This window comes from Brienomyrus brachyistius, chromosome 20 (genome assembly GCF_023856365.1).
Source record: "Brienomyrus brachyistius isolate T26 chromosome 20, BBRACH_0.4, whole genome shotgun sequence".
NCBI lineage: Eukaryota > Metazoa > Chordata > Actinopteri > Osteoglossiformes > Mormyridae > Brienomyrus > Brienomyrus brachyistius.
The window spans coordinates 2,184,876-2,206,628 of record NC_064552.1 but is presented as its reverse complement, the minus strand read 5'-3'; the positions used below and the strand labels follow the sequence as shown (position 1 = coordinate 2,206,628).

The 21,753-nt window shown below is 51.6% G+C and overlaps 1 protein-coding gene across 5 annotated transcripts; it reads left to right on the top strand.

Moving 5' to 3' along the window:
* The first annotated feature begins 1,335 nt into the window (after positions 1-1,335).
* On the top strand, positions 1,336-18,580 carry sec24c (SEC24 homolog C, COPII coat complex component). 5 transcript variants are annotated; one of them, XM_048987575.1, is made up of 25 exons: positions 1,336-1,535; positions 3,044-3,231; positions 3,663-3,749; positions 4,178-4,295; positions 4,482-4,645; positions 4,844-5,407; positions 5,901-6,043; positions 6,748-6,816; positions 9,014-9,125; positions 9,222-9,349; positions 9,586-9,724; positions 9,932-10,047; positions 10,136-10,260; positions 10,514-10,702; positions 10,902-10,995; positions 11,084-11,200; positions 11,379-11,549; positions 11,636-11,732; positions 11,818-11,963; positions 14,086-14,224; positions 14,444-14,562; positions 16,390-16,569; positions 16,807-16,998; positions 17,205-17,294; positions 17,787-18,580. In XM_048987575.1, the coding sequence occupies exons 2-25, from the start codon at positions 3,063-3,065 to the stop codon at positions 17,925-17,927; spliced, it is 3,609 nt and encodes a 1,202-aa protein (XP_048843532.1). In that variant the 5' UTR covers positions 1,336-1,535; positions 3,044-3,062; the 3' UTR covers positions 17,928-18,580. The 5 variants fall into 5 exon arrangements, with proteins under 5 accessions (XP_048843532.1, XP_048843531.1, XP_048843535.1 ...); XM_048987574.1 differs by having other exon boundaries at positions 11,633-11,732; XM_048987578.1 differs by lacking the exon at positions 3,663-3,749 and having other exon boundaries at positions 11,633-11,732.
* The last annotated feature ends 3,173 nt before the right edge of the window (positions 18,581-21,753 follow it).

The window sequence follows — 21,753 nt, the reverse complement described above, 5'->3', positions numbered from 1 at the left end:
GCCAGTCAGCAGCACTATCTTACTCCAGCACCATGATAAGAGGCAAGGTGCAGAGAGAAGCTGCCACAGAGGGTGGCAGCCGAGGGGAGGTCACCTCTGCTGTGCCTGTAGCACTGGAGGCATGGATGCAATTCCACCCTAAAATAAGATTGTTTAATTTGGCAAAGAGCAGTAGGTGTAGTAAGAGGACAGGGCAGGATCTGAGTAATTATGGTGATCGCCATCCTTGTGCATAGACACCTCAGGCAACAAAACCAGGTGGTGAGTGATTGCAAAGAGACACTCCTGAAGGTGTAGATGATGCTGGCTTGGTGTATTTGGGAGGCTTGTGAACGAAGAGCAGCTTGGTATGGTCATGTCTTTTAGAACTGAGTTTTTCACGTTATATGAATGAATTCAATATTGTTCAATTGCTACTTATGTCATTTTTTTTGCCTTTTGCTTATGACCCAACCTATTGCCCAGTGCAGTCTCATGCTTGCAAAACATTTTCACCCTCAACTTGATATGAATGAATGAAAGTTCAACCACCACCACTGTGCAGCACCCATCTGGATTAAGATACCAGCCATTCTGCACCAGTACACTCACCACACAGTAGCTAGAGTGGTGAAGGGGCAGGAGAGAATTGACCAGTTAGATTAGGAGATGATTATGAGGCCAGATTTGAAAGGGCCACCATGGGCAATTTAGCTAGGATATCGGGCTACCACCCCTACTCTTTCAAAAGGGATTTTTTTTATTACCTGAGCAAGTTAGGACCTTGGTTTTACACCTCATCCAAAGGACGCGCCATTTTTACAATGCAGTGTCTCAATCACTGCACGTAGGCATTAGGATCCACAGAGACCACAGGATGGGCTCCCCTGTCAGCCACACCAGCATCCCTTCCAACAGCAACACAGTTTTCCTAGTACAGGCCCAAACCTGCTTAGTTTTACACGGATTACCTAGTCTGAACTGCAGGGGATATGGCTGCTGACAGTGAATTAGGTAGGAGAGAATCATAAATTAAATATTACTATGAAATCAACTGCAGAGAAGTACTTTAACGGGACTGGTGCAGGAGTGCATAAACTCTGGTAGACTGACATCCCATCCAGGGTATCCACAGCAATTTACTAAAAATGGAAGCAAATAAAATTAATGTCATATAAATTTGTATTTCAGTGACTCCATTATTATTTTGCAAATTAAAAATTAAGAATCGTATTCTAGACTTGAAGGCGATAAAGGCGTCAATACCCTGCATTATGTTACTGTTAGCGTATTGCGCAACGGGCCCGGCGTCGTGCTGACGCAGTTGACGCAGCTTCCGTCTGCGGACGTGGCATACACCGGCTGTGCTTCCGGTTTGTGCGTCCGCGGAAAGCGACTCGGGGGAAGCGATTGGCGGAGAAACTCGCTCCGGAACAGGAGACTCTGATCTGCGGTTGTAAGCCGAGAAAGGCGCCTTACCAACACCTCAGCAGAGCCACGGCGGCAGACAACCGTGCGCTGGTCGGGGAGTTAAATCATACCGTATCGCTCTGAGGGTGAGTGCGAGGGGTTTATACCGGGGCTAGGCTAACGGCATCGCCGCGCGTCAGCTAGCTGGCTTCCCGGTGGGTTCCGGTGTCATCCGGTGAGCAGGCCCTGACCGAAACTGGCAGCTATACGCAGCGCTTCTCGACAACCTGGCGTCTCGGTAATCAATATCCCGGCCAAAATGTCCTGAAATGCCGCGACACATGCGGGCCGTTAGCCCTGCGCGAGTCGTGTCGGCTAGGTGGGTCTGCTCGCTTAGCTACGAGGGGCTAGCCTGTTAGCTCCGGTCCCTGGATGTCTCGGCCGGCATTCATTTTAAACTCACAGAAACACGGACACTTGGTTGTACACACACCGCGTTGGCCTTTCATTAGATCTGCATTTTCACACCGAGACCCCGCTTCCGTCACGCTTTAATAGCTGTGGCGACGGGCCAGTGGTTGACATTAGGTCATGCTCTGTGCGTTAGGATACATAACCGTATGATTGTTAGCGTATCGGATTTCGCAGCATCCATGCTTTGCTGCCGGGCAACTAACGGACTATAGAGGGTCGGTGATGGACGGGCACCGACTCCAGAGCCTTTGTGGAAAGTGGTAGGCTGTGTTTGGATGGCATCGCTCGTATGGCCGTGGCGTGGGTGTGTCATTTACACACACACACACATTGTTTGCATTTCCCTGCCTAGGCCTATCAAGTTTAGAAAGGGATCACTTTACTGAGTACAAATAGGCTCCCGACACACAAACTCGGATTTAGTACTCAGCTAGTAAAGTTGTTGTCGTAACAGCCTTCCAGTGTTTCTTTTTAGACTGGCGAATTTGCATTTGAAATCTGGGGAGATTAAACACTCCTGCTGTTTTATTCTGGGGTGTGGCTGAGGAGAGCAAACAGCATTCTGTGTCTGCACTGGTTTGTATGTCAGGACACTGCCTCAGTGGTCTGGTAAAGCTGGTGTTAATGTCTTGATTTGAATGCTGACAGCATTACACACTCTCCGTCCAGCTTTACCCCAGTAGGTTATGTACATGTTTGATATTATCCAGAAGAAGGCTTTGCTGTTTGCTACCTGGATAGTTCGCGGGTTTTATGTCATATGGTTCGGGTTGGTACGGTACACAAAGGCGACAGCTGAACAGAAGTTTTAGCCCTTGGCATCATTGGCAGGATTCCACCCCTGTTCTGAGGAACACTGATATAAACAAACAGAAGTGTGTACAGCATGTGTATCAGCAGGTCAGAGTACATGCCCAGAATAAATACAATTTCGTTAAAATCCTTCCCATGAATGAATCCTCCTGCCCTGCTTAACAGTCCTTATGTACTATTCTTTATTTATATGTATTCGTGTCTGAAAGGCCTCTGGATTAAACATTGCTGGTTAGCTTGGTTAAGATGTGTATGTTTGGTCAATATTCAGCTGTATGCATGCGCTGGTTAAAAGTATGAGCATTGGTAGTTTACTTTAGTTAGTTCTACTTATGCTGAATAACACAAACGTGTTGTCATGTCATAGGTTCAGGGATGAACTAAGAATGAATGTCAACCAGCAACCACACATCGCCACTCCATACGGGCAGCCTCCGCTTCAGGGCTATCAGGTGTACGGCCAGCCGGGGTATGGGGGGCCCCACGCCACCCCTTATGGGCCTTACAATGGCCACAATGCAGCGTACCAGCAGGACGCGCCCCCGCAGCCCCCAGGTAAGAGCCTGCCTCCCCTCCCAGTCTCATGGTCAGCATGGGGTGAGAGAGTTCAGAGAAAACGAATATTTTTTTGTATTAATCTCAAGAAATTGATTATTTTTTATGTTATTTAGAAAAACAAATCAACTGAAGCAAAAACTTGCTAGTGGGGGAGGGCAGATTGAAGTGAAGGTTATTGAATTTCATTTGAAAGTTTGGTGGCCTGTTCTTGTTCTTACTCTGCATTACTGTGTTTGGGCGTTTGGGACACCTAGGATGATATAGACCTCAGGTTTCCCCTTGGAGCTGAGAAAGCCAGGCCCTGTTCTCCCCCACCACCTCTCGCCTCCCCTCCTGAAGCCAGGAACGCAGATGATTCTCTCCAACCTTCCATCTTCAGAAAGCTACTTGCCTTCCTCTGGCCACTCATCTCTCCTCTTATATTTCAGGCTATTCCCCCTATTCCAGCTTTCCCTCTAAGACCTTTGCTGCCGCCGGCCTATCCTCTGACCCGTCTTCTTCCTCCTTTGGCCTAGGTAACTCGCTCAGCTTTGCGTGGCTCTCTCAGCCTGTGCCTTCTGCCCCATGATGTTGAAACGCTGTCACTCTTGTCTTTGTGCTGGGTTGCACTGTCCGGCCCCTCTCCTTAGCAACCTCGGTAGTGAACTGCTAGGTGGCTTGAGTTACCTATCTCAGTTATCACATTCAGTTAGTAATTATTTAACATAATAAAAAATTGAAGCCGTGGCCCTTTCGTGAACTATCCGTCTGCTGAGCTGATGGTTGTTCTCCCGGGTCCGGCAGGGCCCAGGCTACCGACATGCAGTAGACAGTAGATGGAGAGGTTTGCCATGTAATTTAGCTGCTTGGTCGGTTCTGTTCTTTTGCTGCATAATAAACCTCATGGCGAACGTCAGACATGGTACTGAAATGACGGTAACTTTCTGTGTCCCACCCTTCCCAGGTCCCGGCCGAGTGCTCCCCAGTTCAGGGACTCCTCCAGTTTCAGCTCCTGGCTACGGCCAGTACCCCCAGGCGGAGGTGCAGAACGGGCCTGCCCCAATGACCAGCCAGCCCCCGAGGCGAGTACCAGCCAGCGCCAGCTCTTCCATGATCACCTTATGTTTACCTCTTTATCAAGTTCGGTTATGAGCCTTTAAAAGTAAAGCATGCTGCCACAGCGTATCTATAAAAATATAGTATGTTAGGGGCATAGAATGCGTTGTGTGTGGCTTTGTTCCTAATGACTTCTGCCTTTTTTGGGACAGACCCCCAGACTCGCAGGCCTACGGCCAAGTCCCTGTCTCTCTGCCCACTGCGCAGCCTTTGTATCATCAGCAGTATCAGGCTCCACCCACGAGCACCCAGCAAGTGACCAATCAGATGGCTGGCATGCAGATTGGCACTGCTCCATCCCAAGCTGGTCCTTATGGTGATTAGCTTGAATTCGATTTATTATACTTATTTCTTTATTGATCGTGATCATTTTAGATTATGTTTATAATGCTTTTGCTGTTTAATGTCTTTCCTGATTGTCAGAAGATGTGCTTTTTTCCAAAGAGCAAACTGGTCAGCATTTTCTAATGTGATTCCTGTTATTGGTTGCTCAGATTGTCTGTCTTTCTTTCAGCTCCACCCACTTCCTCTCACCTGCCGACTTCTGCTGCTTTTCCGACACCTGGCAACCCCTCTTACACTTCTCAAGCAGTCCCTCCATCTCAGCCTCCTGTGAACGTCGGCGTCCCGCAAGGGCCCCATCCTGCTTATGGAGGCCCCCCCCATGTCCCCCAGCAGCCTTTCCCCGGCTCTGCCCTCCCGCCTGTCTCGCAGCAGTCATTCCCCACGGCTCCCACTCCTTCCACACAGGCCTCGCTGGGGGGCCCACCCCTGCCGCAGCCCTACGGTGCAGGACCCCCTGTCTCTGCTCACTCTCAGTTCCCTGGATCTTTGCCCCCCCACCAAGCTGCAGTTTCTCAGCCCTCGCCCTACCGCTCGGCCCCCCCTCCCACTGGCTTTCCTTCCTCTGGGGGTGCCCCTGCCCCACCTAGACCCACCCTAGGCATGCAAGGACCTCCATTCCCTCCTCAATCCGTATCGGCCCCCCCGGGACCCCAGCCGAACCACATCGGTGCGCCGCCTATGCAACCGGGGGTGCCCGTTGGCCCCCCAACAGGACCCCTGCCTCAGCAGAATGGTGAGTCTTTCTCTGGGCCTGTAAGCCTCGGCCTGTTGTTACTGACACCATAAATAGTTACAGCCTGCTAACACTTCATGCCTTAAATGATGGGTATGCTGCTTGTATGCTGCAGTACTCGGGGTATGCTGCAGTACTCGGGGTATGCTGCAGTACTCGGGGTATGCTGCAGTACTCGGGGTATGCTGCAGTACTCGGGGTATGCTGCAGTACTCGGGGTATGCTGCAGTACTCGGGGTATGCTGCAGTACTCGGGGTATGCTGCAGTACTCGGGGTATGCTGCAGTACTCGGGGTATGCTGCAGTACTCGGGGTATGCTGCAGTACTCGGGGTATGCTGCCATTTGCTCTTCAGAGTAAGTGAACTTGGTTAATGTGGAAGAGTGCTGTTTTCTGGGCCCTGTCCCCCCCAAAACCTCATTATCTCATCATGCATCCAGTGTCCGTAGTATTATACACTGTCGGAGACTAATGTCGATTCTAAACGCCTTAGGTGCTTTTGGGCAGATGAGGGGCCCCCAGCCAGCATATGGGGCACCCTATCCTGGGCAGCCGAATTTTGGTTCTCAACCCCAGACACCTGCCCCAGGACCACCAGCCCAGAAACGACTGGACCCCAACTCGATTCCCAGCCCGGTATGTACACACTCGCATGTGCTCACAGTGATGATGTGAGCTAGTAAGGGTGCCGAGTGTCGACCTCGGAGACGCTCCTCTTCAGTTTACTGCTGTCCTTATGCCTTGTCCAGTTTTTAGACTTCTATCATTGACGTCTTGGTGTGGCAGATTAAAGGCAGTGTTCCTTGTTCAAATGATAGATTTTGTTTGACTTGTGGTTATATTTTCTAAATCCCTTAAGACCATGAGTTGATAATAGCAATTTGAAACACGAGGTTGTGTGTTGCCCTGTTTGTCAGTGTTATTTCCCCGATTGGCTCATTTGTGGTTGGCCAAGCCCTCGCCATCAGCCCTGTCAGGCTTCCTAGCAAGCAACGTTTGGCGCTTTTTTCCTGCATACATCATGAAGAATTATGGGAAATTGGACATTTAATAATTAAGGCGTCTGTTCCTGGAAAGTAGATGCGACCTCAGAGGAATCGTTCTGACATAATGGAGGATTTGCACAAATACACAAATTAGTTTCACTTCCCACCCTTAGTAGTACGAAGTCAAATGTGTCACTATTGTGAGAAGAAAAGCAGTCTGGAGGTCTGTTCAAGATGGGGGGTGGGGTAGTTACTCATCTGCCTTTCTCTCTGTCAGTTCGCTGCTTTGTTTTTTCCTTTAAAAATTATGGGATGGCAATTTGTTGTATTTCTTTCCCCTCTTAACTCTTAAAGAAAGCCTCAGAAACGCAACCGGCGCAGAAAACGAGACATAGAATAGACCCAGATGCTATCCCTAGCCCAGTAAGTGCACTGTGCCCTTGTGACTCGAGGCCCCGCCCCCTGGGCTGATCCTGGGTGTTCATTTGCCTGCATGCTGTCCCTGCCCTTCCATCCTGCCTCCACCCATTGTCACCTCAGTACTGTGACTGAAAAACTGTCACCAGGCCGAGTCTGTCCAGTATATGAGCGGCGCATCTCTTCTGCTGCCTCCTTATTCGCTTGTGAGGATGCTGTCAGAAAGGTCCTGCTCTCCGTTAATGGGGAAACCCAATAAATATCTAAGTGCTTTTTTATATAAAGTCTACTTTATTTTCAGAAGAAGAACTTGTGAAGTGTTGGTCTTTCAGTTCACAGGGTTTGTTTTTTGGTTGTTAAATAGTATTCAGAATTTCAAATTAGAAATTAACAAAAAATAAACATTTGATGCAGTGGCTTGGAAATGTTGGAACTGCCTCTTGGAGATATGTAGTTAAAATATCCCCCTTCGCCTGGATGGAGCCCGAGATCCTCAGGGACACACTCCCGTAAACTGGTGTCCTTGCCTCCCTCGCTGAATGAGGCGACTGTTTCTGGACACAGGTGGCTGTTCAGTGTTTGCAGTGTGATTGAATTTGGGCACAGGTTACTTCAGTGCCACAAATGGGCTTTTATAAAGCATAGCTATAAATGTCTGATGAATGGTTCAGAAGAGGGGTGACTCAAGGCAGTCAGTCAGATTCTATGTCATGAAAGAAACTGCACTTCCACTGCATTTTTTTTTTGCCAAGTGTTTTATTGTGTGAGTCCTCTAGGAAACCAGGGAATGGAATGTGCCGTGCGTGTTTTCATAACTGCTTTCTTTAATAGAAATGAGAAGGCAGCTGTTTATCTTGTTTCATTTACATGTACAGTGTTGGTGGCCCTTGCCTTTTCAGTGCAGTTCGCTGTTTTTCCGTCACAGTCCTGCCCACCCTCACAGTCCTGAGGACATTCTAGGTCGTTGTCATTGTCCACCTCCTTTGTGTGATCCCTAAGCAGCTGCATCACCTTCTGTAAGAAGCCTTTATAGTGTGGTCTTTCCTTGGCTGTGCCTCGCCTCTCCCTCTCTCTTCTGGGATTAGGGGTATCATGGGCAGTTGGGATGTTGTGTCCATGTCTGGTTAATGTGTGTGTGTGTGTGTGTCTCTGTGTGTTTGTGTTTACCACATGGTGGGCACTAAATGTCCCAACAATGAGGTGAAGCCTGTTACTTTACAGCTTGTGGGGTGATTGTTCAGGTCCCCACAACATCAACCTCAATCTTATGAAAATCTTTGACTGCAATCAAAAAAACTAAAAATGCTGAAAGTCTTCGGTTTTTCCTCTGGTTACTTAGGGATATCTGAGGAATAGGGGTGTAACGAGATCTCGCAATATCACAACATGAGATTTCTCGTCGAAGTGAAAAGCGATTCGCGCTGCAAATCAGCTGCTGTAAGCATGTCGGCGTCTGATGAAATTACCGTAGTAGATGCCCCAGACACTTTTAAATCCTTTGTGTGGCAGCATTTTGGGTATAAACGGCGAAAGGGTGACGGACGGAACACGAACCATCTGTACCCATTGTGGGAAAATGAAAGGCGTACATGCGGCTAACGCTGCGACTGCAGAGCCGTTTGCACCATCAGAGCTCTGTATTTAAATCCACAGCACCGCTGAAGAAAACATAAAAAAAAAAAAATTATCGTCGTTCATTTTTTATTTATATTCTATCTTATGTTCAGTTGAGTTAGTCAGATACGAGAGAAGCCTGTCATTTGAGTTTGTGGTGAAATATTTTATGGTGCTAGGTGTTTGTTCTGTTCTGTACTACATATCATGATGGTGATTGTTTAACACGTTTCACCGAACATCTGCAGTATTTAGCATTTTCTGTCTTTCAAATTAATCAGATAAAAGGCTGCTTTCCAGTAATATATTTCCCCTTTGAAGTTTTCCTTAAAATGTTGATAAAAATCGTCTCGTTCTGGTGAACCCAATATCGCGTCTGGCCTCGTGGGCTGAGTCTATCGTTACACCCCTTCTTAGTGATGATTATGCTTATGCCGAAAGAAATGATAGGAATATATGAAGTGTGTGTGTGTGTGTGTGTGTGTGTGTGTGTGTGTGTGTCTGTCTGTCTGTCTGTCTGTCTGCTCGCATGGTGACTTAGCATCTCGCAGGCTCTTGATCTGTCCTCCTTTGTTGCTCCCTGCTTTAGATTCAGGTCATCGAGGACGACAAAGCCAGCAAAAGTGGCGAGGTCTTTATGACTGGGGTGAGGGGTCAAGCTCCGCCCCTGGTCACAACCCCCTTCCAGGTCAAAGATCAAGGTGAGAGGAAATACCCAGTCGGTTGCTGTCGTGTCTTTGTAGCCCCACCTCAATGACTTGGCTCACTTGCGTTTCCCTCCCGCCATGATGACCCAGGGAACGCTAGCCCCCACTTCATCCGGTGTACGGCTTACAACATGCCCTGCACCTCCGACATGGCCAAGCAGTCCCAGGTGCCGTTAGCCGCCATCATCAAGCCGCTGGCCGTGCTGCCTGAAAACGAGGTGAGGGTGGTGAAGTCCCACAGACCGTGTGCTCACTCTTCGTTTATCAGAAGCTTTTATGCAAAGCGAGAGGAAGCAGGGTGAGACGGAAATTTCTATCCGGCGGCCTTCTGATTCCAAGCCCAGCATCCTAACCCTCTAGGACGCCGCACGCTGGACCTTCCTTTCCGTTTGAGTCCTAACAGGTGCCCCGTGTCCACGCCGGCGTGTAACCTGGCTGTGCGTACCTCCCGCAGGGGCCGCTGCCTGTCGTGGACCACGGAGAAGGTGGCCCCATCCGCTGCAACCGCTGCAAGGCCTATATGTGCCCCTACATGCAGTTCATCGAGGGCGGCCGGCGCTTCCAGTGCGCCTTCTGCAGCTGCGTCACTGAGGGTGAGTGGCGCCCTCTTCTGGCTGAATTGTCAGTCCCAATGCAGAGAGGTTTAAATCTAGATCGTTCTTAGGCTGATACTGATTGGTTTGCTTAATGCTAAAAATGGGGAAGTGTGTTTTTATTGTCTTTGTTTGATATGTGTGTCTGTGGATGCAGAATGTTTTTTTTTTTTATTAATATCTCTAATTGTGACTTCCCCATGCCAGTTCCCCCCCATTACTTCCAGCATCTGGACCACACAGGGAAGCGCGTGGACTGCAATGAGCGGCCGGAGCTGTCCCTGGGCAGCTACGAGTTCCTGGCCACCGTGGAGTACTGCAAGGTGATCAGAGCTGCCTGGCCCCGAGCCGGTGTGTCGCTTTGGCCCGTCACTCACGACATGCCTGTTTCCTCTGGTCCCCCTCCTCCAGAACAACCAGCTCCCCCTGCCACCTGCCTTCATCTTCCTCATCGACGTGTCGTACAACGCCGTGCGGAGCGGCATGGTCGCCGTGGTGTGCGAGGAGCTCTGCGCGCTGCTCGACACTCTGCCCAGGTACCTGCTAATGTCTGCTGCCAGCCAGGCTTATAATTGGAGCCTAAGCGGCGCTCTCTGTCACCCCCTAGAGGCTCATGCTCAGACCTTCCCGGTAATTACTTTGTAGTATAAATTTTACATAATGCAAGTTTTACATTTTTCCCTTTTAATACCTCAAGTACCAATTGCACAAAAGTCACAAATTCTGTGTGGTCTGGCTGGTTAGTGGCTGTTTTGACCAGCTTGTCTGATTATCACTGGTGTCCCTCAGCGAGCCTGGCACAGACTCCCCCATCAGGGTGGGCTTCGTCACCTACAACAAGGTGCTACATTTCTACAACGTGAAGAGCTCGCTGGCCCAGCCGCAGATGCTGGTGGTGTCTGACGTGGCCGACATGTTCGTCCCCTTGCTGGATGGCTTCCTGGTCACAGTGGGCGAATCGCGCACCGTCATTCACAGGTGGGGGGCGCCACGCTCTCCTCTTTTTGTGGCTTTGCGGAAGGTCCCGTTTAAAGCTTTATGAGCTCAGATTGCTGTTGCTCGTTAACTTGGTTCCCTCACTAAAGAATTGCTTTGATTTATTCTTTAAAAAAGGAGGCTAAAGAATCGAGGCTGCCTGTTAATTGCTGTTAATTGATGTGATTTTTTTCCTGTTCAGCTTGTTGCAGCAGATCCCGGAGATGTTCGCCGACACGAGGGAGACTGAAACTGTATTTGGGCCGGTTATCCAGGCAGGGCTTGAGGCCCTCAAGGTAAGGGGAGCTACGTCCGCCGCGAGCGTGCTGGGAGCCTCACCGGTCGGCCGCGAGCGCTAAATCACACGTGGTCACCCCTCTATAGGCGGCAGACTGTGCCGGAAGGCTCTTCATCTTCCACTCTACGCTCCCCATCGCCGAGGCCCCTGGCAAGCTGAAGAACAGGGAGGACAAGAAGCTTGTGGGAACCGACAAAGAGAAGGTGCGTCCACAGCCGGAGCTGGGGGGGTGGGGCGAAGGTCACCGACGTTCAGGGCACGGAGCCTAGTGGTCATGTGCTCCGTTTCAGGGGGCTTGGGGAGTTTTGAAGCCCTGTCACTTGGAAGTGGGTTGTGATTACTGGGACATTGGTTTAATTTTTTTCATCCCCCCCCCCCCAGTCTCTGTTTCAGCCCCAAGTGAGTTTCTATGGAAACCTGGCGAAGGAGTGTGTGGCACAGGGCTGCTGTGTGGACCTGTTCCTCTTCCCCAACCAGTACTTGGATGTGGCCACCCTGGGGACGGTGCCCTGCTCCACCGGGGGCTCCGTGTATAAATACAGCCACTTCCAGGTAACACACCTGCTTTTGGGCCCGTCTGAATGGCCACCCCCCAGTAGCGCATGGCAGAGCTGAGCACCCATGCATGTGGTCAGCAGGCGCAGACGGACCGCGATCGCTTCCTCAACGACCTGCGGCGGGATGTCAAAAAGCAGATGGGCTTTGACGCCATCATGAGGGTGCGCACCAGTACAGGTAAGTCATCATCTGATCTTGAGGACACATGGCCATCATAGTGAACTGTAGGACCGCCCTCACGTGACCCCCCCCCCCCCCCCAGGTATCCGCGCCACCGACTTCTTCGGCTCCTTCTACATGAGCAACACCACGGATGTGGAGCTGGCTGGCCTGGACTGTGACAAAACTATCACCGTGGAGTTCCGGCATGACGACAAGCTGTGCGAGGACACTGGGGCCCTATTGCAGGTGTGGCTCTGTGGGGGTGGGGGGTGGGGGGGGTGCAGCGGGGCCCTGCTACAGGTAAAGCTCTGAGGGGAAGAGGCAGCGGGCCCCTACTGCAGATGAGGCTCTGTTTCTCTTCCTGTCTCCCTCTTTCTGCCTCTCTATCACATCCTGCCTCTGTTTCTCTTCCTGTCTCCCTCTTCCTGCCTCTCTATCACACTGCCTCTGTGTCTCTTCCTGTCTCCCTCTTTCTGCCTCTCTATCACACTCTGCCTCTGTGTCTCTTCCTGTCTCCCTCTTTCTGCCTCTCTATCACACTCTGCCTCTGTTTCTCTTCCTGTCTCCCTCTTTCTGCCTCTCTATCACACTCTGCCTCTGTTTCTCTTCCTGTCTCCCTCTTCCTGCCTCTCTATCACACTCTGCCTCTGTGTATCTTCCTGTCTCCCTCTTCCTGCCTCTCTATCACACTGCCTCTGTGTCTCTTCCTGTCTCCCTCTTTCTGCCTCTCTATCACACTCTGCCTCTGTTTCTCTTCCTGTCTCCCTCTTCCTGCCTCTCTATCACACTGCCTCTGTGTCTCTTCCTGTCTCCCTCTTTCTGCCTCTCTATCACATCCTGCCTCTGTGTCTCTTCCTGTCTCCCTCTTCCTGCCTCTCTATCACACTGCCTCTGTGTCTCTTCCTGTCTCCCTCTTCCTGCCTCTCTATCACACTCTGCCTCTGTGTCTCTTCCTGTCTCCCTCTTTCTGCCTCTCTATCACACTCTGCCTCTGTGTCTCTTCCTGTCTCCCTCTTTCTGCCTCTCTATCACACTCTGCCTCTGTGTCTCTTCCTGTCTCCCTCTTTCTGCCTCTCTATCACACTCTGCCTCTGTCTCTTCCTGTCTCCCTCTTCCTGCCTCTCTATCACACTCTGCCTCTGTTTCTCTTCCTGTCTCCCTCTTCCTGCCTCTCTATCACATCCTGCCTCTGTGTCTCTTCCTGTCTCCCTCTTTCTGCCTCTCTATCACACTCTGCCTCTGTGTCTCTTCCTGTCTCCCTCTTTCTGCCTCTCTATCACACTCTGCCTCTGTGTCTCTTCCTGTCTCCCTCTTCCTGCCTCTCTATCACACTCTGCCTCTGTTTCTCTTCCTGTCTCCCTCTTTCTGCCTCTCTATCACACTCTGCCTCTGTTTCTCTTCCTGTCTCCCTCTTTCTGCCTCTCTATCACACTCTGCCTCTGTTTCTCTTCCTGTCTCCCTCTTTCTGCCTCTCTATCACACTCTGCCTCTGTTTCTCTTCCTGTCTCCCTCTTTCTGCCTCTCTATCACACTCTGCCTCTGTTTCTCTTCCTGTCTCCCTCTTTCTGCCTCTCTATCACACTCTGCCTCTGTGTCTCTTCCTGTCTCCCTCTTTCTGCCTCTCTATCACACTCTGCCTCTGTTTCTCTTCCTGTCTCCCTCTTTCTGCCTCTCTATCACACTCTGCCTCTGTTTCTCTTCCTGTCTCCCTCTTCCTGCCTCTCTATCACACTCTGCCTCTGTTTCTCTTCCTGTCTCCCTCTTTCTGCCTCTCTATCACACTCTGCCTCTGTTTCTCTTCCTGTCTCCCTCTTTCTGCCTCTCTATCACACTCTGCCTCTGTTTCTCTTCCTGTCTCCCTCTTTCTGCCTCTCTATCACACTCTGCCTCTCTCTCTCCATTTCTCCTCTCCCAGCACGTCATGCTTGTTGGCTCTGGGTTGGATTCCACATGCAGCTGGCAGTAATTCCACACTCTGACCTGTTACCTTCGCTTAGTCCACGGCTCCGTATTCCTGAGGCGGTGCTGCTCTTGGCACATTCACTGGGATTGTTGCCGGTTCTCCTCCAAATCCCTGTGGATCTAGGCGGACCGTTCAGGCCCTGTCCCGCCCATTTCTTTCCCTCTTTAGAAGAGGTGATTCCCCACCTGGCTTCGGCCTGTGGGAGCGATGTGCTGCTTGGATGCAGTTCCAAAAGCCAGCTAACGGCCTGTGGGGGCAGGTGTATCCTCCAGTCCGTGGTTAAGTAGCCGGCTTAACCCCCCCACCTCGCCGTCAGGGAGCGGGACTGTACACCGGATAAGCTGCATGTTCACATCCTTGGATGTCTGACCTCTGACCCCCCCCCCCCCCCTTAAACCTCTGCAGTGCGCCGTGCTCTACACCAGCTGCAGGGGGCAGCGGCGGCTCCGTATCCACAACTTGGCGGTGAACTGCTGCAGCCAGCTGGCTGAGCTCTACCGGCACTGCGAGACCGACGCGCTGGTCAACTTCTTCGCCAAGTATGGTGCGTGCTCCCGGGTCTCGTGGCTCTGCGCGGTGCCGGGCTTCTTTACACGGCCAAGGCCGGGCGAACTGGCAGCCGTACCCTGCAACGCAGATACAGTTACTAGATTCCACAATGCCTGGCATCAGCTGTCTTGGCCTGATGTAGATATTGAATTACTAGATTGTCCTATTAATGTTTCATGAACACGGTTTTGAAGTGGCGCTCTCTTCCCCACAGCGTACCGCAGCGTGCTCAGTAGTCCAACCAAAACGGTGAGGGACAGCCTGGTGAACCAGTGTGCCCAGATCCTGGCCTGCTACCGGAAAAACTGCGCAAGCCCTTCGTCCGCAGGACAGGTAAGGTGACCCCAGCATTCAGGAACCACCTCCACAACCAGGATTGTGGCCTGCCGCCTCAGGTCCCATGAAGCTTGCTGTGCCCTGTGTTGAACGCGCAGCTGCATGAGCAGGCAGCCTCGAGTTCTTTAAGCACAGCAGAATTAACTGGACTAGCAGCCGTAATCCCTAACATCTCGGGGATACTTTGTAGGTCTATGAGGTGAAGGAGATATCAAGACTTCACTTTAGACATCGACTTCTATGTGCATGGGTTGTGTTATGTGTGTTGTGAATGCTTTAACTTCTGTTTGACCTCTGACCTTACATGCTGTAATCCACTTATGCTATTTAATGAATTGTATTATGATGTGTGTTTCACTGCTGACCTGGTCCTTTCCAGCTAATTTCCCTTTTAAATAGAGATATTAAATATTTTAATTAGTGTAGTAACGGACATGGTGAAAGTATTAAGCAGATTTAGCTCATTAGATGGTTACGCATTTTCATTGCGATACTAAATTAAAAAATAAACAGTGAAAAAGATCATTTTTATTTAAGATCTGCATCTAAAACATATGTCTGGTGTCCTGGGAGTATCTGGCTGAGCGCTGGGGCTTCTACACCTGGCTGGCAGAAGCTGCATTGAGCAGAGATAAAGGGAAGATCGAGGCGCCGGTCCGTATCACTACAAGCGGAGCTTCAGTGAAGCGCGTTATCCGCTGGCAGGGTGTGGGCACTGGGTGGCTCTGAATAACCGGGGGGAGTTATAATGCCAGCATGCAGCTCACCTGGCCTGGCCAGCACCCTTCAGCCCACCCCCAGCTCAGAGAACCCAGAAAACGAGTGGCCTCTGGGAGGAGAGCCGAGGAAATCGGCGGCCCCGGGGCGTAGAACTGAATGCATTCCCCTGATTTGAGGTCTGTCTCGAGCCCCTTACAGTCAGCATGTGGGAAAAAGCTCGCATGAGAGTCACAGTCCCGCCGCCGGCCGAGCCGACAGCAGTGGCGATGAAACTGGGTCACTGCGATTCGCGCCTCCTTTGTTGATGATTCCCCAGTGCAGTCATTTCTGCTCAAGGGACAGAGTGGCAGGATCTCCACTGCACACACTCACAGTATGGAGAGAGTCGGATACCCGGAGGAAGCCGCTGGGCTCCACACCAACGTGTGATGCCTGGATTAGCAGGAACAGTTCCCTGCTCCTGTCAGACTCACCGGGCCCCTACAGTCAGAATGAGCGTTTCTGGTGCCAGAAAAGGCTGACGTGCTTCTGTTCTTACAAGAAGATCCCAGACACAGCAGCCAGAAAACCGATTCAAAATGGATTTGACATTAAAGTGAAAATGTTCGCTAAAGAAGCTTTGATCTAAGTGAGGCTGCCTGGATTTGGGTCAAAGCCCGTTTACAAAGAGACTTTGGTTATGTCAGACTAGGCTGTACCTGCCGTAACGGCCTCGTCTGCGGTTTGGGTTCGCAGCAGTCCTTGTTTCCAATTCTTTGTGTAAATTGTAGGCCAGGGCAGTGTAGACCTAGTTAAATAAGTAATATGTGTGTCACATTCTGTTATAGAAACAAAAGCTTCTGTGTGATTCATGTAGCCAGCTGCAAGTTGACTTTTCTAAACGGTTGTAGTGCTGAAATAGACTGCTGACTGACACTCATGGTATAAGCAAATGTTTCTGAGGTCGTTCGCTAAGCGAGATGCATGATGCTGCAGGGATTTATATCCGGTATTATCAATCGGACATTTTTTTGCCGTTTGCCTGTTGACCAGACATTGGTTTCCATTGGCTTGACTGCCGGACACCATTTAGCGGTTAAACACCCTGAACACTTGTCGTCACAGCTGATCCTGCCTGAGTGCATGAAGCTGCTGCCCGTCTACCTGAACTGCGTTTTGAAGAGCGACGTGCTGCAGCCCGGGGGGGACGTCTCCCTCGACGACCGAGCATACGTGCGCCAGCTGGTGTCCTGTATGGACGTGGCCGAGAGCCACGCCTTCTTCTACCCGCGCCTGCTGCCCCTGGTAAGCCACTCCGCACCCCGAGAGGTCGCTATGTGGGTCATGTGTTGACGGTGCCCTCCCAGGTGCTCATGGGAGTTGTAGTTTTGTCATGATGAAAAAGAGGTTCTTAAAAACAAGCTTGTGTGTTACTGCTGCTGATGAATGACCTGACAGGGCTGGTGTGTGTGTTTGATGGTGTATGTCTTCTCTTCGCTTTTTTCTGCCCTCACGTCTGCTTCCTCCCCCCTCCCCCCACAGCATAAGCTGGATGTGGGGGGCCTGGCCCTGCCCACGGCTGTGCGAGACTCCGAGGAGCGGCTGTCGCGGGACGGCTTGTACCTCCTGGAGAACAGCCTCAGCCTCTTCCTGTGGGTGGGGGTCGCCGCTCCTCCCGATCTGTTGCGGAGCGTCTTTGATGTCACGGCCTTCAGCGAAATCAACCCTAACATGGTGAGTCTACCAATCAGACAGGAGCCCCACCTCACTCTTTGCTGCTTCGCATGATGAGGGTGGCATTGGGAGTTGTGAAGTTGATGCCCCCACCCTATCTTATCCTGGAGACGTCTTGGCTGGCTTGGGCGTAATGCTATGGGCCAGCCTAGTGTCGCACCATACCCGACGGCTTCATGATCTTGTAATGTCCGTGTCCTTTCTAGACGAACCTGCCGACGCTCGATAACCCTTTCTCCAAGAGGCTACATGAAATCATTGAGATGTTCAGAGAGCAGCGATCACGCTACATGAAGGTGAGCCGTCTAGCTTCGCGTCCCTTAGATCCATCCCCAGTGACTCTCAGACCAATATCACCCTTCTTGAGTGCCGAGTTTGGACTCCCGGGTTTCCTTCCCTTATGCTCTTTGCCTCACACTGACGCTGATCTCTCCAGATATGGACGTACAGTCTGCATTCTGCGTCAGTCGGCCCAAATAATGGAGCTGTAGTCTATGGGATGCAGTCACTTAATGATGTCACTAATGTCTGAGTCTTCTGGGAGGAGTATTCACTAGACCGTGGTTTGTTTGCCCTCCTCTGTCCCCATCGCGTTACCTACTTGCTGCTTATTTTATTGCTCTCCTACTCATGTATCGCGTGACTGTTGTCCCTCCGTGCATCAGCCCCGCCTCTCCCCACAACTGTGCCATGAGAGTTTCACTGTGTCCCTCCATGAGCGCGTCCAGCACGTGGGGGCCGACCCCCCCCGGCGACGTCACTAACCCATGGTGCCCCTCCCCCCGCAGCTGATGGTGGTGAAGCAGGAAGACCGCCTGGAGCCGCTCTTCAAACACTTTCTGGTGGAAGACAAGAGCAGCAACGGCGGTGCATCCTACGTGGACTTCCTGTGTCACATGCACAAGGAGATCCGCCAGCTGCTCAGCTAAAGCGGGGCCCCCCCTCCCCGCACCCCAACCCACCAATCACAGACTTGCTTCAATTTTTTTTTTTATTTCAATGTATTAAGCTAGATTAATTGCTCTCCCGTTATGTCCCACCCTCCCTCCTTCGCCACTATAACTGAAGGCTGAACGGAAGCTGATCTATGTAAACGAAGAATTTTGCACCGTCACATTTCCAGTGTTTTTATGAACTAACTGCTTGGGTTATATTTCACTACTCGGCGGGCTTGAGCTGGCGTGTAGTAGAGGGCTTTCTCCAGGCTCGTGGTGCCGGTCGAGCCCTGATCCAGGATCAGGCGGGCGCCCATTAATCCCCACTGCAGGCAAACAAAATGGTCATCCGGAATTGATCCGGGATCAGGGCTTGGAAGCCTGGGCACGAGCCGCGTTGGTGCCCCCGGTGGTGGGAGCGTGCCGTGACGGTAAGGTGTTTGGGAAACTGTGAAATGCCGACTTTGCTTGTAAAGGGTGTGCTGTCTGAAACACTAGCACTGAATGATCTCATGTACAAAAAAGCACCACACTGGTCCCGGGATTGACAGACTTTTGTAAGATTTAAAGTGAAATTCGCTCCAAATCACTCGCTTTAACATATTAAAAAGTGTAAGAAAAATAAATCTGATTTTTTTCCAGTCTGAGATTATTCCCTGCTTTCTTTGTTGCAGTTACCATTTTCTTTTAATGTTTTTTTTTTTTTTTTTTTTTTTTTTTTACCTTTCAGTTATATATAAACCATGAGTCTTTGTTAGCGGCTGGAACTTCCTAGGACCTTTTATTTGCTTCATTTGTTACCTGAGGCTGAATAGTAAAGCCGGGCAGAGACGGCGCCCCCTCCCCCCCGCTACGTCGGCGATGACCTCCGTCTGTGAGGTGCTTGTGTATCTGGAGCAACAGCCTCTCACTGCTCAGTCCGGGTGGCATTTTCAGCCTGACCCCATCCTATCGCTGGGCGCCTGCACCGCTGAGCCGCCGACCGTTCCCCGAGCCTGCACCGCTGAGCCGCCGACCGTTCCCCGAGCCTGCACCGCTGAGCCGCCGACCGTTCCCCGAGCCTGCACCGCTGAGCCGCCGACCGTTCCCCGAGCCTTCACCGCTGAGCCGCCGACCGTTCCCCGAGCCTGCACCGCTGAGCCGCCGACCGTTCCCCGAGCCTGCACCGCTGAGCCGCCGACCGTTCCCCGAGCCTGCACCGCTGAGCCGCCGACCGTTCCCCGAGCCTGCACCGCTGAGCCGCCGACCGTTCCCCGAGCCTGCACCGCTGAGCCGCCGACCGTTCCCCGAGCCTGCACCGCTGAGCCGCCGACCGTTCCCCGAGCCTGCACCGCTGAGCCGCCGACCGTTCCCCGAGCCTGCACCGCTGAGCCGCCGACCGTTCCCCGAGCCTGCACCGCTGAGCCGCCGACCGTTCCCCGAGCCTGCACCGCTGAGCCGCCGACCAGTGCTGGGCTCATCATTTCATCATATGTTTGATGGTCATGCAGTGTGTTTTTGAATTGTGATATTGTGTTATGAGAAACACTGATGCAGTCGCTGGTCCCGCATGTCGATGTACCTCAGTGTTCTCGTCGTGTTTGTACAGATTCCCACCCGCGGTCCAAATACACTGCAGTTTTTTGGATTGGTGTCTCTGAATCGCCTACCGTGTTTGGTGTTACCATGTGAACAAAGGCGTCCTGCGCCTTGTGTGCTGTGCAGGCTGGGATAGGCTCCAGGCTCTACATGACCCGGTATTTGTGTAAGGAAATGGTCTCCTTCAGTGCCCCTCTTAGCTTTAGCGCTTTCTGACAAACACAGATGTTTACATCCCAAGTTACAGCAGCAATCCATCGAAGGTGACCGCATGAAAAGATGCTGAGTATGTTTAAAAAAAAAAAAAAGGGAACTGGTGACTCATTGCTTCTCTAAGCCTGAAAGTTTTATTTAAAGAAGAACGAGAGGGCAGAGGTTATATAAAAACGGGCAGTGCCCCCTCTGTGTCCCTCTGCCATACTGGCCGAGTCGTGTGACGTGGTTCACGGCCATCCAGGACTAATGAAAGGGGAAGCATTTCTAGTGGACCAAATGGCCCCCAGCAGAACACACACACTCCTGGTAAACTGCGGATGAAGGAGCACAACACAGAAAGCATGGCAGCTCGCTAGGGGGCGCTGCTGCCCAACTGCTCCGAGGCTGTGGGTTTGAATTCCAGCTCGGTTTTGCGTGGGTTTGCCTTTTCGCTTCGTGTGCTATGCAGGTTTCCAGTTAAACTTCAAAACTGCATCCTTAGCCTTTTGGTTAGTGTCAAACATGACGGATTGTGTCTGTTCACTGGCGTTTCTTAGCTCACACGCCGTTCACTTTTGGTGACCGTCCTTCACCATAGTTGCATCCATTCAAAGCAATGAATGGTGTTACCCAGAGAAATACCTTTTCACCCCCTCCCAGAAAGAGGAGATCTTAGCTGGACGTGCATCACTGGCAGTGCTGCTTTCTGTAGACCGCCGCTCTGTCGCATTTTCTCCTCCGGTGAGGTCACAGCGATGCCATTGACTCATTGTGCCACGTCTGTTCCAGTTCTGCGGGCTGACCTGCTTTTTTGCGGGCAGCAAGAGGGAACGTCTCCTTCGCGTCGCCAGCGATGAATGCTAATCGCTCACAAGGGTTCTATGTGCGAAGGCTCTGGTGAGCACTGGGCCCAAAACTCCGTGCTCATTTCCTTCTCTATTCCCATGTTCTGGAGGCGGCAGAATGTGCAGCAATATGCCACTTCGCCAGCAGGGGGCGACAGTCTCATGCTGGAGCTTCTGCCAAGTTGCCGAAGAATTTCAGCGCGGCCCCGGTTCCGCCCCTCCGCCTATCTCCGCGTGCTTCTCGCTCAAGTTCTCCTCCCGCCTGCGTGTCCCTCCGGTGCAGCCCTCCGTGACGGCCCTGCTCTTCCTCTTCCCCACGCCATCTGGGTACATCACTCGACCGCCCCCCCCCCCCCCCCAGTCTGACCACCTGCCTGGCACCACCGTCACCTGTCCCTGGTATGTGGGTCACCCCCTGCCTGCTCTTCCCATCCGGACCTCCTCCCTAAATTCTTCCCCGGTTCGGTTGCTCTTTTGTTTTCTTTTCTCATTCTTTATATATATATCTATATATAATAATAAACAAAACAACAAAAAACAGGTTTTCCATTAATTTCTGCGTTTAACCTGAGAGGCGTAATGCCCCATCCTTCCACTAGGCTCTGCGCAGTGCCGCGTGGCTGCCCTGTGTTTGCTCATTCCCGTTTTCGGACGACCCCCTTTTTGCTTTGCTTTCGCTATCTGCTGGCTCTGAGATACACATCTGTCTTTTGGAGAAGAGGAAAGAGAAATCAAACAGCAGCACCAAGGACTGCATGCAGTGGGGTGGGGGGGTCCTATGCTGTCCGGACTTGGCCGGTTCTGCACAGGATGGACACACAGACCGGGCTCCCTGGCTATAGCCTCATCCGATGGGCCTCATCCTGTCTTATCTGGGGCACATTTCAGAAATTTGAGAACATGTGCAGCTATAATATGGGCAGCAGGCAATATGAGTAGCAGCCCGATACAGGAAAATCTGTAATTCATGACGAAGCGATCTCTCTCTTCATGGGTTCTTCTGAGCCCTGTGAGGCATCCGAAGGTATCGCTGGCAGAAATGAGGCTTTCGAATCTGTGGTGGGCAGGATCACTATGTGCTGTCAATCACTGCCCGGGAACCAATAGGAAGTTGTGCTGTTCTGTGATTGACAGTGTAAGGTCGTGCCCACTATATGCCTCAAGGCCTTTTCTCTCATCACTGCTTGGCCTGTCTGAATCTC

Coding starts and splice junctions, on each gene's coding strand:
- sec24c (XM_048987574.1), top strand. CDS start 3,063: ATGAATGTCAACCAGCAACCACACATCGCCACTCCATACGGGCAGCCT. Junction 9,126..9,221: donor CTTCCAGGTCAAAGATCAAG/GTGAGAGGAAAT, acceptor ATGATGACCCAG/GGAACGCTAGCCCCCACTTC. Junction 11,550..11,632: donor ATAAATACAGCCACTTCCAG/GTAACACACCTG, acceptor GCATGTGGTCAG/CAGGCGCAGACGGACCGCGA.